This window comes from Dreissena polymorpha, chromosome 7, assembly GCF_020536995.1.
Source record: "Dreissena polymorpha isolate Duluth1 chromosome 7, UMN_Dpol_1.0, whole genome shotgun sequence".
NCBI lineage: Eukaryota > Metazoa > Mollusca > Bivalvia > Myida > Dreissenidae > Dreissena > Dreissena polymorpha.
Window position 1 is genome coordinate 85,917,440 of NC_068361.1, and position 16,576 is coordinate 85,934,015.

The following is a 16,576-nucleotide window of genomic DNA, read 5'->3' on the forward strand; positions in this document are numbered from 1 at the left end:
TCTAGCTTTTACAAGAAGGAGATTATTTAACTTCAGTTGATATGGAACAAGCATATTTTCACATTCCTCTTCATGAAGATGATCAAAAGTATTAAAAATTTATTTGGAATGGAAAGCAGTATAAATTTACGTGTTTGTGTTTTGGATTGAAGTCTGCTCCATTTGTTTTTTAACAAAATACTGAAACCTGTCTATGCATTTTTTAGACAACAAGGTATTCGTTGTTCATACTATTTTGGATGATTCTTTGAATTGAATAAAAATAAATGTATTTGCAAATCTAATACTTTGATTATCATAGAAACTCTGTCTTTCTTACTATTATTCAGGAAAAATATGTGCCGATTCCTTCACAAAGAATGGTGTTTTGCTGATTTGTGTTAGATACTGTACATTTATGGTTTTTCTTACCGAAGAATAAATTCATAAGATAATTACAATTGCTCAGCATTTGTTAAACGCTCCTTTTGTTAGTATTAGAGAAATAGCATCTTTCATAGGCTTATTAGTCAATGTTTTCTATGCTGTTTTGGAAGCACGATTACATTATCGTGCTTTAAAAAGGAACACAATCGATGGTTTAGATAAGGAAATTAATTATGATAAAATAATTTCATTGTCTGATGAGAGTAAAATAGAAGTTGATTGGTGGATTTAGAATGTACGAATAAGAAATGGTAAGAGAGTTAGTCCAAAGTGTGTGAATATTACTTGTCGTATTGATGCAAGTCTCACCGGATGGGGTTCTGTTGAATTAAATACAGGAGTACAGGCTAATGTTAGATGGAATCCAGAAGAATGTCTATATTCCATAAATGTGCTTGAACTCCTAGCAGCTTTTTATGCCTTACGGTCTCTTAATATGCATCAACAACATGTGCATATTGAGATTCAATAAGATAATATGCCTGCTATTAAATATATTAACGATATGGGTGGCATGACCAGTAATCAAATGGATTACTTGGCTAGGTGTATACAGGAATGGTGTATTGAGAGAGATATATTTATTTCGGCACTTCATGTACCAGGAATAAATAATACAGCAGATTTTTATTCAAGAAATTGTTCAGATGCTACCGAGTGGATGCTCAAAAAATCATTTTTTGTAGGATCTGTTCACAATTGTTTGAACCACACATCGATTTGTTTGCATCCAGGGAAAATGCCTTACTTGATTTATTTGTTTCATGGTTCCCAGAACCAGGCGTTACGTGTGTTAATGATTTTGTATATCATGGAGCACATATTATCCTATATATATTCACCATTCTCTTTGATCGGTCAAGTAATAAATAAATTAAAAGTTGATGGCGTACAAAGGGCAATTCTTATATTTCCTCTTTGAAAAACACAAATTTGCTTTCCTTCATTAATGGAAGTTTAAATTGATTTCCCGATTAGATTTCCACGACACAAGGACCTGCTGACTTTACCCCACAATGGCCAACAACACCATTGAAAATGGACTTGATCGATGCAGCTGTCTCCGGATTTCTTCAGAAGCAAGGAAAATCCAAGACAAGTGTCTGACATCGTCATCAACTCATGGAAATTTGGGGAAATTGGGACACTTAAAAATATGAATCTTCATGGAGGAAGTGGTATTCTTGGTTCATTTTCTGGGAAAGAAATCCCTATATTACAACTGAAAAATGTTACATTCTCTTTATTTTTCCTAATTTGTTGAAAACTTCCCAAAATGGGAAATACATACATTATCACATTATGTTATAATACTAAAGTGTGAAGAAAGTCTACACAACTTTTTACATGATGAGTTTTGTTTATTTACATGTACTATTTGCAAGGTGTTTTGTTTCTTTACAAATGCTAGATTATACATGCGAAAGCCGAAGGCTTCATGAAAATAATGTGCACTCATCCAAGCTTTAGCGCTGCATGAGAGGCATTATTGGAATAAAGCCGGAGGCTAAACATGTATAAACCCGCCCATGGTGCTAATAATATGTTATAAATTGTTTCTATATATATCATTGGATAAAACTTGTATTATAAAAATAGTTATTTACTTCCCATTTTGTTATAACAAAACTCCTTTTACTTTCAAATATGATTTGGTACGGGGTTCACTTCCGGAAGTTGATAACGGCGGTGCTTGATTTAGATTTCAATTGTTTTTTAATCGAATAAACCATTTTTAACTATATTTTTTCGAATTTTAAAAGCAAGATCGACGCTTCATATTTCCAGGACAATATGCTAGATTATGCATGCTTAGCCTCCGGCTTTATTTCAATAATGCCCTTCATCCAGCGCTAAAACTTAGATGAAGGCACATTTTAACAATTCTTTTTAACAAATCACTTATTTCTGGTTCCGTCCCATTTGACTGGTGCATGGCTTTTGTTACGCCCTATTTTTTTTAAAGGTGAAAAGTACCAAGCTAGTAATTATAGACCAGTCTCATCAACATGTATTGCCTGTAAATTGCTGAAACATATATGTAAGTAACATCTTATACAATCTTTACAGCTTAAATATCCTGGTGGACAAACAACATGGTTTTCGAGCCCGGCGGTCTTGAGAAACCCAACTTGTAGGTTTTACCAATGACTTAGCTACTACCGTGCAGAGAGAACAGGTGGATGTTGCCAAAATAGATTTTAGTAAAGCCTTTTGTTCATCACGGTAGATTGCTGCTGCAACTAGCCCATAATGACATTACGGTCACTACACATTCTTGGATTAAAGCATTTCTAGGAAACCCTAGTCGACAGGTTGTTGTAGATGGGGCAACTGCCATCATGACCCCTGTAGTTTATGGTGTACCCCAGGGATCAGTTCTTGTGTCTTTTCTGTTTCTGCTCTACATAAATGATCTACCTTCATCTGTGAAGTCAAACGTCCGTCTATTTGCGGATGACTGTGTCATCTACAGATCCATAAAAACTCCGGCTGACACAATTCAGTTCCAAAGAGATCTTGACAGTATGTTATTGCGGGGGCAGAAATGGAAGAAGTCTTTTAACAAAGCAAAATGTCATATCATGCATGTTACTAGAAACCGTAAACCAGTAAATACAGCTTACACTCTTCACAATCCACCTCTATCTGTTGTAAACCAAGCAAATTATTTTGATGTTGAAATAAGCTCAACTTTAAACTGGTCACCAAATGTAAATAAAATTAGTAGTAAGGCAAGTCAGAGCTTAAAACGAAACATCCATTCTACTAAAATGAAAACTAAGACAGCGGCATATATGTTAGACCATCATTGGAATGTTGCTCTAGTGTGTGTGACCCTAACCATCAGACGGATATTGAAACAAGAGATGTGATTGTCAGAAACACAATGCCCCCTATTGCGCCGCTTTGAAATAAAATTTAAATATATCATTTTGCAGGTTTAGAAATTATCTCCCTTTTAAAGCTTATAACTTCACTTGGATTATATTTTTTACTTTCGACCTTGAAGGATGACCTTTACCTTGACCTTTCACCACTCAAAATGTGCAGCTTCACGAGATACACATGCATGCCAAATATCAAGATGCTATCTTCAATATTTCAAAAGTTATGGCTAATGTTAAAGTTTTCGGACGGACAGATGGACAGACTGACGGACAGTTCAACTGCTATATGCCACCCTACCGGGGGCATACAATTGAAAATGTTCATCGTCAAGCCGCCAGATTTGTAACGAATAATTACAGCAAGTCCCAAGGCAAAGTCACAAAAATAATTAAGGATTTAAATTGGAATACCTTGCAATCAAGAAGACAACAAGCTAGGCTTTTTTGTTTTATAAAATAGTATATAATCATGTTGATATCAATCCCCTTCACTATCTCACTCCATACAATAGACACACACGCCATCACCATCACATGACATACCAAATATCACCAATTACAACTGATTACCACAAATTTGCATTCTTTTCAAGAACAGTTGTACAATGGAACACACTTCTATCCTATGTAGTCAGCGCTAATACGATCCCCCCTGGACTTCAATCAGCGCTGTCTACATCAGGTTTCCATCCATAGTTCATAGTTTTTGCTTTTATCCTGTTTTTAACTCTACTAATATTCTCATATCATGCACAGCAGTATATGTATATATTTAAGTGTTAAGGACTTAATAATTTTTGCACCTATTTTATCACTGTTGATTGGATTTTCCTGAGTGGATTGAGTAACTCGGGTAACCTATCAATCTATTTCTTTTATCCCCCCCCCCCCCCCGCCAATGCATGGCTATAATGTATCAGTAATGAACATATCCATTATTATAAAAAGAAGAATAAGAATACTATTTTGTTAGAACGTGGCTCGAGCTCAATATAAAAAATTTCTCCCGTATCAAGAGGAGGATCAGTCAAAAGCTGTTAAGCCACTTTTTTACCAAGTACCATTCTTTCTCCTGCATCAACTTAACAACGGGAGAACGATACGCCTTTTGTATTAAATGACGTCTGTTTTACTTCAGTGACATAATTTAACGTTACTGATCTCATATAAGAAAGGATACTGACGGAAAACTACAGGTCAGCATGTGACCTGGTTTAGCCAATGAAAATCGAATGGTCCATGTGAGTTCAAATAATTCTCTAAACGTTACACAACTGATCTTTACACATTTATACTTTTAAAATAACAAAGTAAAGGAAAAAGAAACGTACCGGAATGAATTCCCAGTGTGAAGATAGTCAATAGCGCAAGCAATCTGATATATTATTTTCAGTCTGTGCTTCCAATGAAGTAAAGGTATGTACTCCGCAGGTGGTGCGCATTTTTCTAACAATGTTCTGTCTGATTGGATCGCTGCATACAAATCACCTTTCTCAAGATATGGTGCGATGAAATAGTACTTCCTTTAAAAGTAAAATGTTTAATAAACAAACTACTAGTAATAAAATGCATTTCACGTGGATAAGACACAAATACATGTTTCCTTCTCCATGTATAATGTTATATGTAAAATTGATGCATATTTACCCTTTCTCAAGATCATCATGGTATGCAATGAGTGGCACGATAGCGAAGTGCATAACACGCGACGACAGCTTCTCCTTAAAGTTAATATATTTTATGAGCTCACCTGCATACAATGTGCTCTGATATATAAAGCGACTTCTATGTGTCGTATGTCAGCTCTCATCCACATCAAAAGAAACAATCGAAAATTTGTGTGACAATTATTATTCTCGGTTTATAAATATGGACATCAAGAGCGGGAAAGTATGTCTTAATATTATATACTCTTATATGGTTACACTTTAACCATTTAAAAAAATCTCAGTATTGACGCAAAGTTATTATCATTTCAAACATAAAAGTGTATAGTTAAATAGATAAAACATAATTTTCTGTCACAAATTGCTTAATTTTGAAAGTTGAATTTAACAAACAAGCCGTCTTTGTGTCTCTACATATAAATCAACTGAACATAGTTAAATTAATAGAAAATAGTGGCAAACATTATATATGCCTTTGTAGGGAATTGTGGGAAATGTGAAATACATGTAAATAAATTGTTAAAACCTTGTTAAGTTTTGAAATATTTTTTTACACGATTGTCATTTTAATACCTGTGAAATAAATGTGTCCTTCCAATATTATTTTAAATGTTTTAGTGTGAATCGTCGTTTTGATTTGGCTTTAGTATGTGAAAAGTTTTTAATAATGTCACCTTTCTGGAAACATGATTGATCTAGCGGTACATCTAGTTGTTTCATTTATATAATTGTTAGTGAATGTTTTGAAATCATTGTGTCCGTCATGCGGTGTTATTCTTTATGGTGAGTATTTTACAATAAATAATTCAACTTAGTATATAACATAAAGCTATGCACTTTGGCAATTTGAACCATTATAACTGCGTCTTCTTTGATTACATTATTGTGCTTTGAAAATATTTCTGACTGATGTCATGTATTTAACTCAATTGTTTCAAAGACATTATGTACTTGTTTTTACTGTTAAAACATCGTTTCTTTGAAGTAAAAAAATTGTTCTGGTTAAATGATAACTTACATGAAATTCATTGAACCTTACTGTTGTTAAATGTAAATTATTGTTCGATGGAGGTTATGCTCAATAACAATTTAATGATACAATATTTATAACGTTTGTTTTTGCATCTGAATTGTATGCCAATGACGATTATTTCTCTTCTGCTGGAGCAGTAGATTTTCATTTTCTTTATTTGAATAAAGACTTCGAATAAATTATTAAGCAGACATTGCAAAATCTATATTTATATTCCAATATTGTATTCCATAGTGATTAGTATTATGATATATGGACGAGTTGTATAATCATAACCACAAAGTCACGAACACATATAAACCAACCGGTTTTCCTAATTAAACCAGTAAACATTGAAGTTATGAATAAGTTCATGTTGCTTACATATGGGACAATTTGCATGACTTACATTTGTTACAGAGGCAAGACTGTGCAACTTGTCCTTGCGACGTGACCCCGGTGAATCATCAACACTGAGTTCTTTAAGAACTATTCTTTGCCGGAAACCATCCTCTTGTTCGCGAGCTGAAACCATGTCACGAGAAAAGAAGTAAAGTAACATTTCTAAAACCAATCTGAAATTCAGAAGCGTTGTAGAGCATACAACGGGCGAGAAAATATAACTTGTATAAGCCAAAGCAAAGTTCTATATGGAAGAAATTGCCTACATCTCCTACAAAACAATTCATAAATATTATTATCATTGACATATCAAATGAGTACCAATCACCGTAAATTATTAATACTATATGTCAGGTTAAAGCCATTACAAACACCTTTTTATAAGTCAGTATTATAAATACAAGTCAAACTGAGTCTGTAATAATAAACGTGTTTATACATAAATAAGAAAACAAGAGATGTACAGCAATTGTGCTACCAAATGTATACAATAAGTAAATTAAAGCGATCTACGTGGCCTCATATTCGCTTAAAGCAGAATCACAGTTGCAATCATTGAATTCTTATGAGGGCCTCATAAAAGAGCTTATATGCACATTTCATATAAACACATTTCTTCTTTGACTTAAGAATATGTGTAGATTCGATTATATACGAAGTGCAGTTGAAACAATGTCGAACGTTCTACTGGAGATGATTACAGTTATCAACTGAAAACAGGTCATGAGACAAAATGTTAAGTTACATTTCTTAAACCAATATCTGTTCGACGAATCCGGGAGGCGTGAAACCTGCCTTTCGTTGTGCTACTACATGAAAATCATATAAGTAAGCACACACATGTCATACGGATTCGGTTCCTGTTTTGTGAGATCATCATCATCATCATCAGCATCATCATCTTCTTTTTCTTTTCTCTTAACCGGTTTGGCCGTCGTGAAACCTCCCTCTTGCGTCCTCTGGAGCATAATCTTTCGAATATATTCGTGCCTGATGACGGGTCAAAACCAAGCCAGCTTTGGTCGTTTGACGGTTGCAATGGGAGGGAGGGGTTTTGTGAGCAAATACGTGCTGCTGCTCCAGAAGTTTGCCTTATGATTCATGTCGGAGATGCGGCAAAGTATACGGAGACACTAGTGATTGAAGGCCGGTATTTTGAATATAGTGTCCGCGCGGAGCGTCTAGGGATCGTAATCGTCAAGTAGGCTAGAGATAAAAAAAAACTTGTAAGCCTATACTTAACGGGGGGCTGATAAAACCGTGTCCACAACCTGCTCAGTCTGGCCTAAGCGATACTGGTGCCATTCTTTGTCAAGCTTGCTCTTTGCATTAGAAACTGATCAACCCTTACGGTGCTCATGATATTCGATTTCACAGTGCTGACCTCCGCCCCTTATGATCCTGCTATTTCAGAGAGTATATTGGTGAGGCCATGGACTTCGCTGCTGATGCCACTCATCAAAACAATGTCATCGGCGAATACAAAACAAACGAGACAAAAAGAGCAGATATCCTTGACGAACGAAATCTTATGCCCTGAAAAATTCACCAATTGTTTCATTGAGAGGATCTGCGCTGCTGGCGTTTCCATTTAGTTCTCCGATGACATGCACCAGCATTTTGTCAATGTTAAACATTCTTACAACCTGCCCTAGACCATAATGCCACAGACGGTCAAAATATATCTTAAGGTTGATGAAGTTGTGTTTCTCAGAGATGACTCTGTAGTTAAAGATTTGTTCCTCCGTCCAGATCTGAATCCATTCTGCTATTCCACCAGCAGTTCCCCGACGTTCCTTGTAAATCGGATAATGATGATACGTAGTAGGAATTTCCTTGGAAGGCTGTAATTCATGATGGCTGTAATTCTGACGTAGCTTTCTCCAAGTCAAATGTTATGCGAGTGTTCTTGGTGATGCGCTTGCTGTCGTTAACTTACGCTTAATCGTGGTCAGCACTAAGTGATGGTCACTACCGGTGTCTGCAACAGGAAACGTTATTGTGTTCGCTTTTTTAAAGCTGAACTTGAACCGTTGCAGAGAAAGTATTAATTCTATTTGGTTTAATTTGTACTCGGCTAGTTCGGTATTGCGACAGTGGTAGCGCTTCAGCTCATGCGTCAGTTTATGGAGCTTGTCGCACGCATTGAGTTTTCTTACGTTGAATCTTCCTATTGATTTTACTCATGTTGACAACTTTATCTTCCTATTGATTTTACTCATGTTGACAACTTTATACATTTCTAACTTCCAGTATCTCACGTTTTGCATCTCTATGGAGACTTGAAATGGAGTGCGCGGTCGTTGCTATTCCGGGCCCCTTTCTTATCAGGCTTTGTATTCGTTGTCCTTGTCCTCACCATGTCCTTTCAGTGAGCTTGGGTTATCCTGGCAGGACCCGTCTCCTCTCCAATAGCTTGCAGCTGGTCGAACGAAACGTGCAAGCGCCATCACTTCATTTAACGCGCAAGCAAAAGCGGTTACAAGGTTGTATTTGAGTTGCCATGCGAAAACATTCCTACATCCCCCCAGCGTGATGTCACTAAACAAATATACTTTATCGAAATTATTTGATATTTGTATAAACGACTTACTTATATAAACAGTTCCATATCCCCCTTTTTCAATAGAGCTTGGGTCACTCAAGCAGTCTTTTACATGCTCAATATATTCTGGGCTTAGCTTGACAAGTCTGCCATCGTGAATATATTTCCCTATCTTTTTAATTTCGTGTTTAATTTCCGCATGAGTACATTTCTTCTTTGGTTTCAGTTCTAAAAAGAACAAGATGATGAAAAAATACATGAATGTAGCAAATAAAGCATTCGTAAACTATCAATAAACGCTTTTTTCTTAAGAATCTGCACAATGCCATAATACTCTGATTAAAGGTTTACAGTTTGACCGTTCAAATACGATTTGCATGCCATTGACATAGGCTTTAAAAAATCTTTATGCAGATAGTTCCATTATTGGAAACATTGTATACAAAGACCATATACAATAGCATCTAAAAAAATATGGTACTCGCGATATATAAGCACACGTAAAATTGAAACAAAAGCTTGACTAGACTAAATGTCTTTCGAACAAACAACTCGCAGCATCTTATTAGCATGTTCTGTGAAAGATAAACCTAGATACTTTTTTAACATGATCAAGTTCTCTTTATTCGGGCCAGTTTAACGACTTCATTGCCCCAGCATCTGCTATTTTGAGATTTTCTTTCTGATGGTAAATACAAACGTCGTCTATATCTACGTTTCAAACTGATTGCTTTATTACGATGGATTTTATTAAACAAGTTATTAATAAATATAGGTTTTTAAATTATTCTTAAACAATATATCTATATGGAATAGTTGATTTCAAAATGTGTATATGAACTTTACTGTTTACCATGATAAGGCCATGCTAATACCTATTTGAAACAAATATGTTTCATGATCACAAATAAATTATATGAGCCTAAGACACGCCTTCTCGCCTTCTTTACTGATTCTTCATGACATGACATTTTACTGCTTCAGTGAACATATCCTGAGATAAAAACACCAGCGTTGTATAAACTTATGCTGATAAATGTTAACTATTATACAATAAAATATCAAGTATCAAATGTTAAGTGTATGTCCCAAATGAGAAATGAAACATCATTTCACCAGAATATGCATGTGAAAGAATATTTAATTGGGACTGTGCAATTAAGCTCCAAGCAATTAAAAATACTATAAAACCCACTTGGAAGAGTGTTCTATTCGTGATTTTTTTCCAATTTACGGTTTAATTAAGTTTAAACCTAATTATTTAAGCTCGATTGCATAAAAAGACTAAGGCTTATTTGAAACGCCCTCGAGTCCGTTTTCTGGGACTAGAACCAGTACTTGGTGTCTATGGTGGAGATCTAAAGAACTTTCCAACAGCTGGGATTAGTTTATGTTTCCCAATAGGGCTAGTACCAGTACTATTCCCACTTTGCGAGAAAGTCGATGAGGCGTAAACATTTAGATATGAACAAATACTTAAAGAAAACAGCAATCAGAGTACATGTCAATACATTTGTAATTGTCCCTAAATTAGCAAAAAAACACGCAAAACAATACCCAATTTTTTTTCTTAACCAATTTTTTTTTGTACCCAAATTATTTCTTTTCACAATTTTCTTTCGTACCTAAATTTTGTTTCGTACTGAAATTATTTTTTTTTTGGCATAATTTTTTAATAACCAATTTTTTCGTACCCGCAAACACAATTGTTCTGATGTAGATAAACTTAAATTGATGCTTTAATATCCATTCTCTTCAAAAGCATCGTCACACCAGTACTGTCAGTACTTTGATTTTACACAGAACGCGCGTTCTGAAAGATTTTATCATTTTTAAATTGCATTTGTTTACAGAGTTTTAATGAGTGTATTATCAACATAGCATTTATACTATTTTTACAAAGTTCATCTCCGTACATTATAAATTTCGAAACATTTGTTTTGAATGTAAACGCAGTATAGAGAAAACATTATATATTGTTCTTGCTCAATTTTTTATTTAAATACACAGTTTATAAATGAACATCATTATAAGCAAAGTGGGCACTATATAACTTAGAACTTCACGCCGGAACTTAAAATTAATTGAATGTTTTTTTCATGACAATATGATAAGAGCAACTCAAACATGTTCGATAAAGCTATATAATGGTTAGAAAAAAAAATTGGGTACGAACAAAAAATTTGCACAAAAAGTTTGGGTACGGAAAAAATTGAGGGGTACGGGGAAGTAGTACGCGTGGAGAACTTGACCCACAATATCGTCCCTTTTCGTCAAACATCGGATGAGAACCTCGAAGGCAATAGTATGAATACACATTTCGTAATGAGTTCCTACCTACGCGCGTCAAAATGTTAGCGAAATATGTAAACAAAGCAGTACCCTGTCAGGAATGTTTGAAATAACGAAGAAAATCGTGTATTGATGTTAGTTAATTGGAGGAATTTGGTAGCCATAGTCTGAATGGTTTTCGACAAGAAGATTTTTTAAGATTTCAAAAAAAAGGCGCTTTATAAGCGTTTATTCAATTGTGTGACCCCCCGTGGCAGGGTCAAAGTTGACCCCAGAGGTATTATTTGAACAAATTTGGTAGAGGTTTATTAGATGTCACTACATACCGGTACCAAATTTGGTAGCCCTTGGCCCAATAGTTATGGACAAGAAGTTATTAAAGTTTTCACAAAATAGGCCCCATATAAGCGTATGTTCAATTGTGTGACCCACGGGCAGGGTCAAATTTGACCCCAGGGGTATCATTTGAACAAACTTGGTAGAGAACCCTTCTCAAAATAAAATGCACTTTTTAACAAAATACTCTTTAAAAGGTGTATTTTTTCTGCATTTTTACCAAAAAGTGTATTTTTTCTGCACTTTTTTCAAAATTAAGTGAACTTAAGTGAATTTTTTCTGTATTTTCATTATCTTTTAGTGTATTTTACTGTACTTTTAGTGTATCTTCTGTAGACAAAGTGCATCTTTTTATGCAATAAGTGCATTTTTTTAATGAAGTGCATTTTTTGTGCATAATAGTGTATCTTCTGATTTGCAAAAAAAATATTCTTTCTGCACAAGTGAAGTTTTAGTGCATCTTCATAAAAAAGAGCAACACTATAGCAACTAACTGAAGTTAAAGGACAGAGATATAGTGTTTAATTGGAGGATTGTACTGAATTCTTTTTTATCTTCACATTATGTTTATGGTCTTATTGTTGCAATTTGTCTGCTCATAAAATATGTGAATCAGTAGAGCAGCTTTTAAAGGGAAAAGTACAACTAAATCAGGCTGTGGGTAACTAATTAAAAATAATGAAAGTGTCAAAAATATTATGTGGGCGTGCCAGAATCAATTATATCTCCACAACATAAAAAATAAGTATTTGAACTTTCTTACACTGATATTTAACCCCAATTCAATTAATGTCTACCACATTGACTATTAACATACATTTTAAAAGACAATTTAAATATTTTTTATAATATTATTATTATTTGCTAACACCATTCAGTATGTTATATTGAAATATTCACAATTAAATATAATGTGCTCAGTGTGCTGTGTATTATTCAATATTATTATTATTCAATAAATATCAGATAAGATCAGGATTAGATAAGAGATCCATTAGCATCATAAACACTAATCCCTATCAGTGCTCCATCTAGCCCAAACAAAGGGGTGTTTATAGACTTTTGATTGGTTCTGGCACCATCTATTTTAAAACAAACCACTTTTGATTGGTTGGAGCTCAGCAAGTTATTTGGAGCACAGAAAGTTATTTTTTGTAAACAATGTGTATATCAACAATAAGTTTGTTGCAAAGAACATTCAAAGTGGGTGGTGAAAGTGATATGGTCTCATAGTTCAACAACTGCCTTTTTTTGGAATACTGAAGAACAGCTGTAACAGGTTTGTATGTTCATTTCTGCATCTCTTTTTAATTTAATTAATTATGATCATTATCATATTTATGTATTGTCACTGGGAAATGTAAATGGATAAGTAAATGTAATGCAATTTTAAGGAAAAAAACACCATTTGAATTATTATGGCTGTATTTTATAATTATTGTCATCTTAAAATTTATTTATACCTATTTCTTGTCATTAATTCTTTCCCCCATATTTAATAAGAACTTTTATATTTTATATTTGAAGGTTAAACCCCAAGGTGGAATTTACATTGATCGGAAGATCCATTGGACTGAATGTGCATCATCGCCTGCCAAAAAAGGGAGCAAAAGGGGGACTACCTGATGTATGGACATTTATACCAGGTTTTACCCTGCACGAGCAGGCCAACTTGAGGGGAACAGGAGTGGGAAACCGCGCCCTGTAGCTTGTCCTTGACCAAGAAAAGATCGATTTGTTGAGAGGTAAAACTTTATAATAAAGGTTATTGCATTTTAAAGACGTCCCACTTCCGACCAGTTCACACAGCCAAAGGAGACCACATATATTAGTACATTAATAAACAGTATTTTCTACCAAACGTTATTTCTTTAAATTATTTATGAAAAGCGTTAAGTCACATATGATCACGAGATTAAAATTGCAAAAATAAACAAACAAAAACAACAAGCCAACAAACTTGTTTTGATTTAAATTTATGATATTTATAGCAACTGTTGAACAAGATTACCATAACAGCAATATTGAACACTTACATTATAAAATATCTTTCAGGACCTTATCTCAAATGAGATCATGCACGAGATGCGCCTCACAGACCATGACAGTAGTATTCAGACCTGATCAGCTGGTGAACTGCTCTATAAAGGGTGGTTTATGAATGCATTCTTTGTAAGGAACAGTGTATAACAACAAATATAGTGACAGGGGCTAAGCTGCTAAATATTGTCAGCATGTACGCAGTGATTTTCCTTGGAAATTTAAAACAACCTGTATATACTGGCTCTCAGAAGGGCATATTTTAGCGCAATAATGAACAAAAAAGGAAGATCTTAAAATTAAGGTATAGATTTATATAAATTTCATGAATACGGTTCATTTATCATATAGTAGGATCCAGAATATGATTGAATTGAATGTGCTGCTTTTGTCCATATTAAAAAGAGATTTGGAATTAATGTAATATATAAAAATCTAGTAAATGATAGGGAAAACATTTCAGCTCAAGGAGGGGAAAACTTTAATATTTTTGAAGCGGAAACCACCTGTATTTGGCTGTTAATCAGTAACCAGTAATCAGAGGGGAGAAAAATCACTGGTATGAGCTTAATATTAAAAATTGATAATTCCAGATAGGCAATAGCCCGTTTGAATCCTCTCTTATATAGATATGTAACCTTTGTTTTTGTTTTTTAAGGTTTAACATTCTAATAAAGTGTGTACTTATCTATTGAATTGTACTTTTTGTATTTTATGTATGTGTTTACACAAACCTTTCATTTAAGGAATGAATGCTGGCTTCAAAATGCTTGGATTTTTTAAAAATTTGGTAAATTTTTAAGCATACTAATTTGAAGTGATGAAAAGTACACTTAAGCGAATAATGCGCTTAAAAAATTCACTTCCAACACTTCATAAAGTGTATCATTTGTATGACTGAAAATGCACTCAAGTGTATTAATGCGCTTAAAAATTCACTTTTAATACTGTAAGGTGTATTATTTGTATGACTGGGAATGCACTCAAGTGTATTAATGCGCTTAAAAAAATTCACTTTCAATTTTGTAAGGTGTATTATTTGTATCAGTGGAAATGCACTCAATGTATTAATGCGCTTACAAAAATTCACTTTGAAAACTCAATGAAGTGTTTTATTTGTATGTCTGGAAATGCACTCAAGTGTATTAATGCGCTTAAAAAATTCACTTTGAATACTCCATGAAGTGTATTATTTGTATTAGTGTATTAATGCGCATTAAAAAATTTACTTTGACCATGAAGTGTATTATTTGTATGTCTTAAAATACACTCAAGTGTATAAATGCGCTTAAAAATAAACTTAAGCGCACTTATTATCATAATAAACGCACTTCAGTGTATTATTTCGTGGAAAAAATACACTTATATGTATAAACACACTAGTAAAAAGTGATTTTTTTTTAACAGAATAAAATGCACTTGTTAAGCAAAAAATACGGTGCCAATAACATGCGCATTTAATGCGCATTAAATGTGCATTAAATGCGCATTTAGTGCACTTTTTCGAGAAGGGAACTATTAGATGTAACTACATACCAAATTTGGTAGCCCTATTCCTTATGGTTAAGGACAAGAAGATTTTTTAAGTTTTCATAAAATACCGGTAGGCACTATATAAGCATATAATTGATTTTGTGACCCCAGGGCAGGGTCAAATATGACCCCTGGGACATAATTTGAACAAACTAAGTAGAGGACTATATATACAATGTTACTACATACCAAATTGTGTAGCCCCAGGCCTAATGGTTATGGACAAGAATTGTTTTTAAGTTTTCACAAAAAAGACATTATATAAGCATACGTTAAATTCTGTGACCCCCGGGGCAGGGTCAAATTTGACCCCAGGGATATATTTTGAACAACTTTGGTAGAGGACTATTAGATGTCACTACATATCAAAGTTGATAGCAATAAGCCGGATGGGTATGGACAAGTAGATTTTTAAAGTTTTCACAAAATAGGCCTTATATAAGCATATGTTTAATTTTGTGACCCCCGGGGCAGGGTCAAAATCGACCCCAGGGATATAATTTGTACAAATTTGGGAGAGGACTAATAGATGTCACTACATACCAAACTTGATAGCCCTAGGCCCGATGGTTATGGACAAGAAGTTTTTAAAGTTTTCACAAAATAGGCCTTATATAAGCATATGTTCAATTTTGTGACCCTCGGGGCAGGGTCAAACTTTACACCAGGGGCATAATTTGAGCAAACTTGGTGGAGGACTATAAGATGTCACTATATACCAAATTTGGTATCCCTAGGCCCAAAGGATATGGACAAGTCGATTTTAAAGTTTTCACAAAATAAGCACTTTATAAGCATATATTCAATTTTGTGAACCCTAGGGCAGTTTCAAATTTGACCCCATGGGCATGATTTGAACAAACTAAGAAGAGAACTAGTACATGACACTAGATACCAAATTTGGTAGCCCTATGCCATACGGTTATGGACAAGAAGTTTTTAAAGTTTTACAAAAAGGCATTATATAAGAATATGTTCAATTTTGTGACCCTCGGGGCAGGGTCAAACTTGACCCTAGGGGCATATTTTGAACAAACTTAGTAGAGGATTATAAGATGCCACTACATACCAAATTTGGTAGCCCTAGGCCCAATGGTTATGGACGAGAAAAGTTTGTATAGTTTTCACAAAATAGACCATATATAAGCATATGTTCAATTTTGTGACCCCCGGGGCAGGGTCTAATTTAACCCCAGGGTCATAATTTGAACAAATTTGGTAGAGGACTATTAGATGTCTCGACATACCAAATTTGATAGCCCTAGGCCCAATGGTTATGGACGATAAGATTTTAAAGTTTACACAAAATAGGCCTTATATAAGCAAATTTTCAATTTTGTGACCCCCGGGGCAGGGTCAAATTTGACCCCAGGGGCATAATTTTAACAAATTTGAAAGAGGTTCACTCCAGAAATATTCCTGAAAAATTTCA

General features: G+C 34.3%; 1 protein-coding gene across 1 annotated transcript in view; it reads right to left on the reverse strand.

The window, feature by feature from the left end:
• LOC127839894 (uncharacterized) overlaps window positions 1–16,576 on the reverse strand; it is a 69,203-nt gene that overhangs the window by 25,784 nt on the left and 26,843 nt on the right. Inside the window, exons 5-8 of the mRNA XM_052368287.1 lie at window positions 8,992–9,171; window positions 6,406–6,521; window positions 4,965–5,038; window positions 4,649–4,840 (exon numbers count right to left, since the gene is read on the reverse strand). Coding sequence (XP_052224247.1) covers window positions 4,649–4,840; window positions 4,965–5,038; window positions 6,406–6,521; window positions 8,992–9,171 — 562 coding nt within the window. The remainder of the gene's footprint in view (window positions 1–4,648; window positions 4,841–4,964; window positions 5,039–6,405; window positions 6,522–8,991; window positions 9,172–16,576) is intronic.